General features: G+C 45.3%; 1 protein-coding gene across 1 annotated transcript in view; it reads left to right on the forward strand.

The window, feature by feature from the left end:
* The window catches only part of LOC128703820 (uncharacterized), a 125,413-nt gene extending 112,011 nt beyond the window's left edge, over nucleotides 1-13,402 (forward strand). Inside the window, exon 5 of the mRNA XM_053798662.2 lies at nucleotides 13,291-13,402. Within this exon, the coding sequence (XP_053654637.2) occupies nucleotides 13,291-13,306 (16 nt within the window). The 3' untranslated portion in view covers nucleotides 13,307-13,402. The remainder of the gene's footprint in view (nucleotides 1-13,290) is intronic.
* The last annotated feature ends 1,716 nt before the right edge of the window (nucleotides 13,403-15,118 follow it).

Here is a 15,118-nt window from a genome sequence, read left to right on the forward strand (position 1 = left end):
CGGGGCACGCACAGCATCTCTGCTCCTTCTCTAAGGACCCACGGGGAGATGTTGTCCGGTCCCATCGCCTTTGAGGTATCAAGGTCACTTAGTAGCTTGTGCACCTCCTCCTCGGTTGTTCGTATGTCATCCAACACTTGTTGGTATATTCCCTCTTGATGTTCCCTTCTGTGCTGTCTTCCCAGAGCCCTTCCTGTCTCTACTGTAAAAACTTTCTTAAATCTCCTGTTTAGCTCCTCACATACCTCCTGATCATTTCTTGTGAGTTCTCCACCTTCTGTCCTCAGTCTGATCACCTGGTCTTTGACTGTTGTCTTCCTCCTGATGTGGCTATACAACAGTTTCGGGTCAGTCTTGATTTTCGATGCTGTGTTATTTTCATGCTGTCGCTGGGCCTCCCTCCTTACCTGTGTATACTCGTTCCTGGCTCTGTGACTGATCTCCCTATTTTCATGTGTTCTCTGCCTTCTGTACTTTTTCCATTCTCTATTGCGCTCTGTTTTTTCCTCCTTACACCGTCGGGTAAACCAGGGGCTTCTTCTGGTCTTCCCATTGTTTCTGTTGCCCTTGGGAATAAACCTTTCCACTGCCTCCTTGCATTTTATTGTTACATATTCCATCATTTCATTTACTGGCTTTCCTGCCAGTTCTCTGTCCCACTGGACCTCCCGCAGGAAGTTCCTCAACCCTATGTAGTCCCTTCTTTTATAGTCTGGCTTTTCCCATTCAACTCCTGTTACTCTCTCCACTTGCAACTCTACTATGTATTCAAAGCACAGAACCACGTGGTCACTAGATTCTAGGGGACTCTCATATGTGATGTCCTCAATGTCTGAACTGCCCAGGGTGAACACAAGGTCCAATCTTGATGGTTCATCCTCCCCTCTTACTCTGGTAGTGTCCTTAACATGTTGGTTCATGAAGTTTTCCAGCACCACATCCATCATCTTGGCTCTCCATGTTTTGGGACCCCCATGTGGCTCCAGGTTTTCCCAGTCAACCTCCCTGTGATTGAAATCCCCCATAACCAGCAACTTTGCTCTGCTGGAGTGAGCTATTCTTGCCACCTCAGCAAGTGTGTCCACCATTGCTCTGTTGCTCTCTTCATATTCCTCTTTTGGCCTCCTGCAGTTCTGTGGTGGATTATACATCACTGCAATGACCACCTTGTGCTCTACAGACTGAAGTGTACCTACTATGTAGTCCCTTTCTCCTGTCTCGTCTATGCCTCCCATTTTCACTAACACCCAGGATGCCACCCACACCAGTCCATTAACACCCAGGATGCCATCCACTCCAGTCCACTAACACCCAGGATGCCACCCACACCAATCCACTAACACCCAGGATGCTACCCACACCAGTCCACTAACACCCAGGATGCTACCCACACCAGTCCACTAACACCCAGGATGCCACCCACACCATTCCACTAACACCGAGGATGTCACCCACACCAGTCCACTAACACCCAGGATGCCACCCACACCAGTCCACTAACACCCAGGATGCCACCCACACCAGTCCACTAACACCCAGGATACCACCCACACCAGTCCACTAACACCCAGGATGCCACCCAAACCAGTCCACTAACACCCAGGATGCCACCCATACCAGTCCACTAACACCCAGGATGCCACCCACACCAGTCCACTAACACAAAGAATGCCACCCACACCAGTCCACTAACACCCAGGATGCCACCCACACCGGTCCACTAACACTCAGGATGCCACCGACACCAGTCTACTAACATTCAGGATGCCACTGACACTAGTCCACTAACACCCAGAATGCCACCCACACCAGTCCACAAACACCCAGGATGCTACTCACACCAGTCCACCAACACTCAGGATGCCACCCACACCAATCGACTAACACCCAGGATGCCACCCACACCAGTCCACTAACACCCAGGATGCCACCCACACCAGCCCACAAACACCCAGGATGTGGACTGGTGTGGGTGGCATCCTGGGAGTTAGAGGACTGGTGTGGGTGGCATCCTGGGTGTTAGTGAACTGGCGTGGGTGGCATCCTGGTTGTTAGTGGACTGGTGTGTGTGGCATCCTGGGGGTTAGTGGACTAGTGTGGGTGGCATCCTGGGTGTTAGTGGACTGTTGTGGGTGGAATCCTGGGTGTTACTGGATTGGTGTGGGTGGCATCCTGGGTGTTAGTGGACTAGTGTGGGTGGCATCCTGGGTGTTAATGGACTGATGTGGGTGGCATCCTGGGTGTTAGTGGATTGGTGTGGGTGGCATGGACTGGTGTGGGTGGCATCCTGGGTGTTAGTGAACTGGCGTGGGTGGCATCCTGGATGTTAGTGGACTGGTGTGGGTGGCATCCTGGGTGTTAGTGGACTGGTGTGGGTGGCATCCTGGGTGTTAGTGGACTGAAGTGGGTGGCCTCCTGGGGGTTAGTGGACTAGTGTGGGTGGCATCCTGGGTGTTAGTGGATTGGTGTGGGTGGCATCCTGGGTGTTAGTGAACTGGTGTGGGTGGCATCCTGGGTGTTAGTGGATTGGTGTGGGTGGCATCCTGGGTGTTAGTAGACTGGAGTGGGTGGCATCCTGGGTGTTAATGGACTGATGTGGGTGGCATTCTGGGTGTTAGTGGATTGGTGTGGGTGGCATCCTGGGTGTTAGTGGACTAGAGTGGGTGGCATCCTGGGTGTTAGTGGACTGTTGTGGGTGGCATCCTGGGTGTTAGTGAACTGGTGTGGGTGGCATCCTGGGTGTTAGTAGACTGGAGTGGGTGGCATCCTGGGTGTTAATGGACTGGTGTGGGTGGCATTCTGGGTGTTAGTGGATTGGTGTGGATGGCATCCTGGGTGTTAGTGGACTAGAGTGGGTGGCATCATGGGTGTTAGTGGACTGTTGTGGGTGGCATCCTTGGTGTTAGTGGACTTGTGTGGGTGGCATCCTGGATGTTAGTTTACTGGTGTGTGTGGCATCCTGGGTGTTAGTGGACTGGTGTGGGTGGCATCCTGGGTGTTAGTGGACTGGTGTGGGTGGCATCCTGTGTGTTAGTGGACTGGTGTGTGTGGCATCCTGTGTGTTAGTGAACTGGTGTGGGTGGCATCCTGGGTGTTAGTGGACTGGTGTGGGAGGCATCCTGGGTGTTAGTGGACTGGTGTGGGTGGCATCCTGGGTGTTAGTGGACTGGTGTGGGTGGCATCCTGTGTGTTAGTGGACAGGTGTGGGTGGCATCCTGTGTTTTAGTGAACTGGTGTGGGTGGCATCCTGGGTGTTAGTGGACTGGTGTGGGAGGCATCCTGGGTGATAGTGGACTGGTGTGGGTGGCATCCTGTGTGTTAGTGGACTGGTGTGGGTGGCATCCTGTGTGTTAGTGAACTGGTGTGGGTGGCCTCCTGTGTGTTAGTGAACTGGTGTGGGTGGCATCTTGGGTGTTAGTGGACTGGTGTGGGTGGCATCCTGGGTGTTAGTGGACTGGTGTTGGTGGCATCTTGGGTGTTAGTGGACTGGTGTGGGTGGCATCCTGGGAGTTAGTGGACTGGTGTGGGAGGCATCCTGGGTGATAGTGGATTGGTGTGGGTGGCATCCTGGGTGTTATTGGACTGGTGTGGGTGGCATCCTGGGTGATAGTGGATTGGTGTGGGTGGCATCCTGGGTGTTAGTGGACTGGTGTGTGTGGCATCCTGGGTGATAGTGGATTGGTGTGGGTGGCATCCTGGGTGTTAGTGGACTGGTGTGGGTGGCATCCTGGGTGATAGTGGATTGGTGTGGGTGGCATCCTGGGTGTTAGTGGACTGGTGTGGGAGGCATCTTGGGTGTTAGTGGACTGGTGTGGGTGGCATCCTGGGTGTTAGTGGACTGGTGTGGGTGGCATCCTGTGTGTTAGTGGACTGGTGTGTGTGGCATCCTGTGTGTTAGTGAACTGGTGTGGGTGGCATCCTGGGTGTTAGTGGACTGGTGTGGGAGGCATCCTGGGTGTTAGTGGACTGGTGTGGGTGGCATCCTGGGTGTTAGTGGACTGGTGTGGGTGGCATCCTGTGTGTTAGTGGACAGGTGTGGGTGGCATCCTGTGTTTTAGTGAACTGGTGTGGGTGGCATCCTGGGTGTTAGTGGACTGGTGTGGGAGGCATCCTGGGTGATAGTGGACTGGTGTGGGTGGCTTCCTGTGTGTTAGTGGACTGGTGTGGGTGGCATCCTGTGTGTTAGTGAACTGGTGTGGGTGGCCTCCTGTGTGTTAGTGAACTGGTGTGGGTGGCATCTTGGGTGTTAGTGGACTGGTGTGGGTGGCATCCTGGGTGTTAGTGGACTGGTGTTGGTGGCATCTTGGGTGTTAGTGGACTGGTGTGGGTGGCATCCTGGGAGTTAGTGGACTGGTGTGGGAGGCATCCTGGGTGATAGTGGATTGGTGTGGGTGGCATCCTGGGTGTTATTGGACTGGTGTGGGTGGCATCCTGGGTGATAGTGGATTGGTGTGGGTGGCATCCTGGGTGTTAGTGGACTGGTGTGTGTGGCATCCTGGGTGATAGTGGATTGGTGTGGGTGGCATCCTGGGTGTTAGTGGACTGGTGTGGGTGGCATCCTGGGTGATAGTGGATTGGTGTGGGTGGCATCCTGGGTGTTAGTGGACTGGTGTGGGAGGCATCTTGGGTGTTAGTGGACTGGTGTGGGTGGCATCCTGGGTGTTAGTGGACTGGTGTGGGTGGCATCCTGGGTGTTAGTGGACTGGTGTGGGTGGCATCCTGGGTGTTAGTTGACTGGTGTGGGTGGCATCCTGGGTGTTAGTGGACTGGTGTGGGTGGCATCCTGGGTGTTAGTGGACTGGTGTGGGTGGCATCCTGGGTGTTAGTGGACTGGTGTGGGTGGCATCCTGGGTGTTAGTGGACTGGTGTGGGTGGCATCCTGGGTGTTAGTGGACTTGCGTGGGTGGCATCCTGGGTGTTAGTGGACTGGTGTGGGAGGCATCCTGGGTGTTAGTGGACTGGTGTGGGTGGCATCCTGGGTGTTAGTGCACTGGTGTGGGTGGCATCCTGGGTGTTAGTGGACTGGTGTGGGAGGCATCTTGGGTGTTAGTGGACTGGTGTGGGTGGCATCCTGGGTGTTAGTGGCCTGGTGTGGGTGGCATCCTGGGTGTTAGTGGACTGGTGTGGGTGACATCCTGGGTGTTAGTGGACTGGTGTGGGTGGCATCCTGGGTGTTAGTGGACTGGTGTGGGTGGCATCCTGGGTGTTAGTGGACTGGTGTGGGTGGCATCCTGGGTGTTAGTGGACTGGTGTGGGTGGCATCCTGGGTGTTAGTGGACTGGTGTGGGTGGCATCATTGGTGTTAGTGGACTGGTGTGGGTGGCATCCTGGGTGTTAGTGGACTGGTGTGGGTGGTATCCTGGGTGTTAGTGGTCTTGTGTGGGTGGCATCCTGGGTGTTAGTGGACTGGTGTGGGTGGTATCCTGGGTGTTAGTGGACTGGTGTGGGTGGCATCCAGGGTGTTAGTGGACTGGTGTGGGTGGTATCCTGGGTGTTAGTGGACTGGTGTGGGTGGCATCCTGGGTGTTAGTGGACTGGTGTGGGTGGCATCCTGGATGTTAGTGGACTGGTGTGGGTGGTATCCTGGGTGTTAGTGAACTGTTGTGGGTGGCATCCTGGGTATTAGTGGACTGGTGTGGGTGGTATCCTGGGTGTTAGTGGACTGGTGTGGGTGGCATCCTGGGTGTTAGTGGACTGGTGTGGGTGGTATCCTGGGTGTTAGTGGACTGGTGTGGGTGACATCCTGGGTGATATTGGACTGGTGTTGGTGGTATCCTCGGTGATAGTGAACTGGTGTGGGTGACATCCTGGGTGTTAGTGGACTGGTGTGGGTGGCATCCTGGGTGATAGTGGATTGGTGTGGGTGGCATCCTGGGTGATAGTGGACTGGTGTGGGTGGCATCCTGGGTGATAGTGGATTGGTGTGGGTGGCATCCTGGGTGATAGTGGATTGGTGTGGGTCACATCCTGGGTGTTAGTGGACTGGTGTGGGTGGCATCCTGGGTGATAGTGGATTGGTGTGGGTGGCATCCTGGGTGATAGTGGACTGGTGTGGGTGGCATCCTGGGTGATAGTGGATTGGTGTGGGTGGCATCCTGGGTGATAGTGGATTGGTGTGGGTGGCATCCTGGGTGTTAGTGGACTGGTGTGGGTGGCATCCTGGGTGTTAGTGGACTGGTGTGGGTGAAATCCTGGATGTTAGTGGACTGGTGTGGGTGGCATCCTGGGTGTTAGTGGACTGGTGTGGGTGGCATCCTGGGTGTTAGTGGACTGGTGTGGGTGACATCCTGGATGTTAGTGGACTGGTGTGGGTGGCATCCTGGGTGTTAGTGGACTGGTGTGGGTGGCATCCTGGGTGTTAGTGGACTGGTGTGGGGGGCATCCTGGGTGTTAGTGGACTGTTGTGGGTGGCATCCTGGGTGTTAGTGGACTGGTGTGGGTGGCATCCTGGGTGTTAGTGGACTGGTGTGGGTGGCATCCTGGGTGTTAGTGGACTGGTGTGGGTGACATCCTGGGTGTTAGTGGACTGGTGTGGGTGACATCCTGGGTGTTAATGGACTGGTGTGGGTGACATCCTGGGTGTTAGTGGACTGGTGTGGGTGACATCCTGGGTGTTAGTGGACTGGTGTGGGTGACATCCTGGGTGTTAGTGGACTGGTGTGGGTGACATCCTGGGTGTTAGTGGACTGGTGTGGGTGACATCCTGGGTGTTAGTGGACTGGTGTGGGTGACATCCTGGGTGTTAGTGGACTGGTGTGGGTGACATCCTGGGTGTTAGTGGACTGGTGTGGGTGACATCCTGGGTGTTAGTGGACTGGTGTGGGTGGCATCCTGGGTGTTATTGGACTGGTGTGGGTGGCATCCTGGGTGTTAGTGGACTGGTGTGGGTGGCATCCTGGGTGTTAGTGGACTGGTGTGGGTGGCATCCTGGGTGTTAGTGGACTGGTGTGGGTGGCATCCTGGGTGTTAGTGGACTGGTGTGGGTGGCATCCTGGGTGTTAGTGGACTGGTGTGGGAGGCATCCTGGATGTTAGTGGACTGGTGTGGGTGACATCCTGGGTGTTAGTGGACTGGTGTGGGTGACATCCTGGATGTTAGTGGACTGGTGTGGGTGACATCCTGGGTGTTAGTGGACTGGTGTGGGTGACATCCTGGATGTTAGTGGACTGGTGTGGGTGACATCCTGGATGTTAGTGGACTGGTGTGGGTGACATCCTGGGTGTTAGTGGACTGGTGTGGGAGGCATCCTGGATGTTAGTGGACTGGTGTGGGAGGCATCCTGGATGTTAGTGGACTGGTGTGGGTGACATCCTGGATGTTAGTGGACTGGTGTGGGTGACATCCTGGGTGTTAGTGGACTGGTGTGGGTGACATCCTGGGTGTTAGTGGACTGGTGTGGGTGGCATCCTGGATGTTAGTGGACTGGTGTGGGAGGCATCCTGGATGTTAGTGGACTGGTGTGGGAGGCATCCTGGATGTTAGTGGACTGGTGTGGGAGGCATCCTGGATGTTAGTGGACTGGTGTGGGTGACATCCTGGATGTTAGTGGACTGGTGTGGGTGACATCCTGGATGTTAGTGGACTGGTGTGGGTGACATCCTGGGTGTTAGTGGACTGGTGTGGGTGACATCCTGGATGTTAGTGGACTGGTGTGGGTGACATCCTGGGTGTTAGTGGACTGGTGTGGGTGACATCCTGGGTGTTAGTGGACTGGTGTGGGTGGCATCCTGGGACATAACAAGGGACTTTCTATATATTAAGTCACTGATGTCAGTTATGTCTTTATAAGTTGTACTTGTAGAAATAATGATTATTATTATTATTATTATTATTATTATTACTATTATTATTATTATTGTTATTATTGTTATTATTATTACTATTTTTATTATTATTATTGTTATTATTATTATTATTATTATTATTATTATTATTGTTATTATTATTACTATTATTATTATTATTATTGTTATTATTATTATTATTATTATTATTATTATTATTATTATTATTATTATTATTATTATTATTATTATTATTATTATTGTTGTTGTTATTATTATTACTATTATTATTATTATTATTATTGTTATTATTATTATTATTATTATTATTATTATTATTATTATTATTATTATTATTGTTATTATTATTATTATTATTATTATTATTATTATTATTATTATTATTATTATTATTATGATTAGTTCATGATTCACGACAACTTAATGATAATTATGCATTATTGTACACTTGTTGTCTCTGGTACACTTGTGTACACACTGTAATACTGTACACGTATCATTGTTCACATGTTGTCTCTAGTACATTTGTCTACACACTGTACTACTGTACACTTACTATTGTACACTTGCTGCCTCTGGTACACTTGTGTACACACTGTACTACTGTACACTTACTATTGTACACTTGCTGTCTCTGGTACACTTGTGTACACACTGCACTACTGTACACTTACTATTGTACACTTGCTGTCTCTGGTACACTAGTCTACAAACTGTACTACTGTACTCTTATTAATGTACACTTGTTTTCTCTGGTTCACTTGTCTACCCACTGTAATACTGTACTCTTGCTATTGTACACTTGCTGTCTCTGGTACACTTGTCTACACACTGTACTACTGTACACTATTATTGTACACTTGCTGCCTCTGGTACACTTGTCTACACACTGTACTACTGTACACTTACTATTGTACACTTGCTGCCTCTGGTACACTTGTCTACACTCTGTACTACTGTACACTTATTATTATACACTGGTCTACACACTGTACTACTGTACACTATTATTGTACACTTGCTGTCTCTGGTACACTTGACTACACTCTGTACTACTGTACACTTATTATTATACACTGGTCTACACACTGTACTACTGTACACTGTTTATTGTTCACTTGCTGCCTCTTGTACAACTCAGTATAAAATAAATGTTAATATATATTAACATTAAGAATGTTATTATTTTGTTTAATAACATTCGTTAATGTTTATTATCGATCTAGTAAGACTTTTTCTTATTTTTCTCATATTTAACATAATAACAATATTTAACTTATTTTTATGTTTAATTTAAAACAGACTGAAAGTCACTAAACTGTTTTTAACCTTTTAGAAGACAGTCACCTTCTATATTAACATTACAGTGTACAGTCACCTTCTATATTAACATTACAGTGCACAGTCACCTTCTATATTAACATTACAGTGCAGTCACCTTCTATATTAACATTACAGTGCACAGTCACCTTCTATATTAACATTACAGTGTACAGTCACCTTCTATATTAACATTACAGTGTACAGTCACCTTCTATATTAACATTACAGTGTACAGTCACCTTCTATATTAACATTACAGTGTACAGTCACCTTCTATATTAACATTACAGTGTACAGTCACCTTCTGTATTAACATTACAGTGCACAGTCTCCTTCTATATTAACATTACAGTGTACAGTCACCTTCTATATTAACATTACAGCGTACAGTCACCTTCTGTATTAACATTACAGTGTACAGTCACCTTCTATATTAACATTACAGTGTACAGTCACCTTCCATATTAACATTACAGTGTACAGTCACCTTCTATATTAACATTACAGCGTACAGTCACCTTCTGTATTAACATTACAGTGTACAGTCACCTTCTATATTAACATTACAGTGTACAGTCACCTTCCATATTAACATTACAGTGTACAGTCACCTTCCATATTAACATTACAGTGCACAGTCACCTTCCATATTAACGTTACAGTGTACAGTCACCTTCATTATTAACAATACACTGTAAAGACTCTTTCTATATTAACATTACAGTGTACAGTCCCCTTCAATATTAACATTACACTGCACAGTCTCCCTTTATATTAACATTACAGTGTACAGTCTCCTTCTATATTAACATTACAGTGTACAGGAACTTTCTATATTAACTTTAAATTGTAAAGTCTCCATATATATTAACATTACAGTGTACAGTCTCCCTTTATACTAACATTACAGTGTACAGTCGCCTTCGATATTAACATTACAGTGTACAGCAACTTTCTGTATTAACATTAAATTGTAAAATCTCCATATATATTAACATTACAGTGTACAGTCTCCCTTTATATTAACATTACAGTGTACAGTCTCCTTCTATATTAACATTACAGTGTACAGTCACCTTCAATATTAACATTACACTGTACAGTCTCCCTCCATACTAACATTACAATGTACAGTCTCATTCTATATTAACATTACGGTATACAGGCAAATACAGACTTAACATTTCAGTATACAGATAGCTACAGTATTAACATTACATTATACAGGTAGCGAAAGTATTAACAATACAATATACAGATAGATACAGTATTAACAGTACAGTATACAGGCAGCTACAGTATTAGCATTACAGTATAAACGTAAATACTGTATTAACATTACAGCATACAGGTAGCTACAACATTAACATTACAGTATAAAGGTAAATACAGTATTACATTACAGTATACAGGTAGAAACAATATTAACATTACAGTATACAGGCAGCTACAGTATTAACATTACAACATACAGGCAGCTACAGTATTAACATTACATTATACAGATAGCTACAATATTAACATTACAGCATAGGGGCAGCTACAGTATTAACATTGCAGTATAAAGGCACCTACAGTATTAACATTATAGTATACAGACAGATAAAATATTAACATTACAGTATACAGGCAGCTACAGTATTAACATTACAATATACAGACAGCTACAGTATTAACATTACAGTATACAGGCAGCTACAGTATCAACATTAGAGTATACAGACAGCTACAGTATTAACATTACAGTATTCAGGTAACTACAGTATTAATATTACAGTATACAGGCAGCTACAGTATTAACATTAGAGTATACAGACAGCTACAGTATTAACATTACAGTATACAGGCAGCTACAGTAATAACATTTCAGTATACAGGCACCTAGGTTATTAACATTATAGTATACAGACAGGTAAAGTATTAACATTACATTATACAGGCAGCTACAGTATTAACATTAGAGTATACAGGCAGCTACAATATTAACATTAGAATATACAGGCAGCTACAGTATTAACATTACAGTATTCAGGTAACTATAGTATTACCGTTACAGTATAGAGGCAGCTACAGTATTAACATTAGATTATACAGGCAGCTACAGTATTAACATTACAGTATACAGGCATCTATAGTATTAACATTGCAGTATACAGGCACCTAGGGTATTAACATTATAGTATACAGACAGATAAAGTATTAACATTACAGTATACAGGTAGCTACAGTATTAATATTACAGTATACAAACAGCTATAATATTAACATTAAAGTATACAGACAGCTACAATATTAACATTCCAGTATACAGACAAATACAATATTAACATTTCAGTATACAGGTAGCTACAGTATTAATATTACAGTATACAGGCAGCTACAGTATTAACACTACAGTATACAGGCAGCTACATTATTAACATTACAGTATACAGGAAGCTACAGTATTAACATTACGTTATACAGGCAGCTACAGTATTAACATTACAGTAAACAGGTTGCTACAGTATTAACATTACAGTATACATGCAGCTACAGTATTAACATTACAGTATACAGGCAGCTACAATATTAACATTACAGTATACAGGCAGCTACAATATTAACATTACAGTATACTGGCAGCTACAGAAATAACACTACAGTATACAGGTAGCTACAGTATTAACATTACAGTATATAGGCAGCTACAGTGTTAACATTACAGTATACAGGCAGCTACAGTATTAACATTACAGTATACAGTCAGCTACAGTATTAACATTACAGTATACAGGCAGCTACAGTATTAACATAAGAGTATACAAACAGCTACAGTATTAACATTACAGTATACAGGCAGATAGAGTATTAACATTACAGTATACAAACAGCTTCAGTATTAACATTACAGTATACAAGCAGCTACAGTATTAACATTACAGTATACAGGCAGCTACAGTATTAACATTACAGTATACAGGCAGCTACAATATTAACATTACAGTATACAGGCAGCTACAGTATTAACATTACAGTATACAGGCAGCTACAGTATTAACATTACAGTATACAGACTGCTACAGTATTAACATTACAGTATACAGGCAGCTACAGTATTAACATTACAGTATACAGGCAGCTACAGTATTAACATTACAGTATACAGGCAGCTACAGTATTAACATTACAGTATACAGACTGCTACAGTATTAACATTACAGTATACAGGCAGCTACAGTATTAACATTACAGTATACAGGCAGCTACAGTATTAACATTACAGTATACAGGCAGCTACAGTATTAACATTACAGTATACAGACTGCTACAGTATTAACATTACAGTATACAGGCAGCTACAGTATTAACATTACAGTATACAGGCAGCTACAGTATTAACATTACAGTATACAGGCAGCTACAGTATTAACATTACAGTATACAGGTAGCTACAGTATTAACATTACAGTATACAGGCAGCTACAGTATTAACATTACAGTATACAGGTAGCTACAGTATTAACATTACAGTATACAGGCAGCTACAGTATTAACAATACAGTATACAGGCAGCTACAATATTAACATTACAGTATACAGTCAGCTACAGTATTAACATTACAGTATACAGGCAGCTACAGTATTAATATTACAGTATACAGGCAGCGACAGTATTAACATTACAGTATACAGGCAGCTACAGTATTAACATTACAGTATACAGGCAGCTACAGTATTAACATTACAGTATACAGGCAGCTACAGTATTAACATTACAGTATACAGGCAGCTACAGTATTAACATTACAGTATACAGGCAGCTACAGTATTAACATTACAGTATACAGGCAGCTACAGTATTAACAATACAGTATACAGGCAGCAACAGTATTAACATTACAGTATACAGGCAGCTACAGTATTAACATTACAGTATACAGGCAGCTACAGTATTAACATTACAGTATACAGGCAGCTACAGTATTAACATTACAGTATACAGGCAGCTACAGTATTAACATTACAGTATACAGGCAGCTACAGTATTAACATTACAGTATACAGGCAGCTACAGTGTTTTACTAAGTCAACTAAAGTTTTGCTTCAGTAAAGTTGTTTTTTACTTAATTGTTAAATATTTTCTGCAATAATTATTAAAATATCTTACAATTTTTTTCAGATTTGAAAGAGACTAAAGGAGAAGGTGAACCAGATGTACCTGGAGAACCAGATGTACCTGGAGAACCAGATGTACCTGGAGAACCAGATGTACCTGGAGAACCAGATGTACCTGGAGAACCAGATGTACCTGGAGAACCAGATGTACCTGGAGAACCAGATGTACCTGGAGAACCAGATGTACCTGGAGAACCAGATGTACCTGGAGAACCAGATGTACCTGGAGAACTAGATGTACCTGGAGAACCAGATGTACCTGGAGAACTAGATGTACCTGGAGAACCAGATGTACCTGGAGAACCAGATGTACCTGGAGAACCAGATGTACCTGGAGAACCAGATGTACCTGGAGAACCAGATGTACCTGGAGAACCAGATGTACCTTGAGAACCAGATGTACCTTGAGAACCAGATGTACCTGGAGAACCAGATGTACCTGGAGAACCAGATGTACCTGGAGAACCAGATGTACCTGGAGAACCAGATGTACCTGGAGAACCAGATGTACCTGGAGAACCAGATGTACCTGGAGAACCAGATGTACCTGGAGAACCAGATGTACCTGGAGAACCAGATGTACCTGGAGAACCAGATGTACCTGGAGAACCAGATGTACCTGGAGAACCAGATGTACCTGGAGAACTAGATGTACCTGGAGAACCAGATGTACCTGGAGAACCAGATGTACCTCGAGAACCAGATGTACCTGGAGAACCAGATGTACCTGGAGAACCAGATGTACCTGGAGAACCAGATGTACCTGGAGAACCAGATGTACCTCGAGAACCAGATGTACCTGGAGAACCAGATGTACCTGGAGAACCAGATGTACCTCGAGAACCAGATGTACCTGGAGAACTAGATGTACCTGGAGAACCAGATGTACCTGGAGAACCAGATGTACCTCGAGAACCAGATGTACCTGGAGAACCAGATGTACCTGGAGAACCAGATGTACCTGAAGAACCAGATGAACCTGGAGAACCAGATGAACCTGGAGAACCAGATGAACCTGGAGAACCAGATGAACCTGGAGAACAATATCAACCTTGGGAACCAGATGAACCTGGAGAACCAGATGAACCTGCAGAACAATATCAACCTTGGGAACCAGATGAACCTGGAGAACCAGATGAACCTGGAGAACCAGATGAACCTGGAGAACCAGATGAACCTGGAGAACCAGATGAACCTGGAGAACAATATCAACCTTGGGAACCAGATGAACCTGGAGAACCAGATGAACCTGCAGAACAATATCAACCTTGGGAACCAGATGAACCTGGAGAACCAGATGAACCTGGAGAACCAGATGAACCTGGAGAACCAGATGAACCTGCAGAACAATATCAACCTTGGGAACCAGATGAACCTGGAGAACAAGATGATCCTGGAGAAGAAGATTAACCTGGTGAATCATATGACTGAGTAACTTTACTGAGGCAATAAAGATGTGAGTCTGTATAACTTCTCCAAGCCAGGAAGAGTGTATAACTTCTCCAAGCCAGGAAGAGTGTATAACTTCTCCAAGCCAGGAAGAGTGTATAACTTGTCCAAGCCAGGAAGAGTGTATAACATCTCCAAGCCAGGAAGAGTGTATAACTTCTCCAAGCCAGGAAGAGTGTATAACTTGTCCAAGCCAGGAAGAGTGTATAACATCTCCAAGCCAGGAAGAGTGTATAACTTCTCCAAGCCAGGAAGAGTGTATAACTTCTCCAAGCCAGGAAGAGTGTATAACTTCTCCAAGCCAGGAAGAGTGTATAACTTCTCCAAGCCAGGAAGAGTGTATAACTTGTCCAAGCTAGGAAGAGTGTATAACTTCTCCAAGC

Source organism: Cherax quadricarinatus, chromosome 79, assembly GCF_038502225.1.
Source record: "Cherax quadricarinatus isolate ZL_2023a chromosome 79, ASM3850222v1, whole genome shotgun sequence".
Classification (NCBI taxonomy): Eukaryota; Metazoa; Arthropoda; class Malacostraca; order Decapoda; family Parastacidae; genus Cherax; species Cherax quadricarinatus.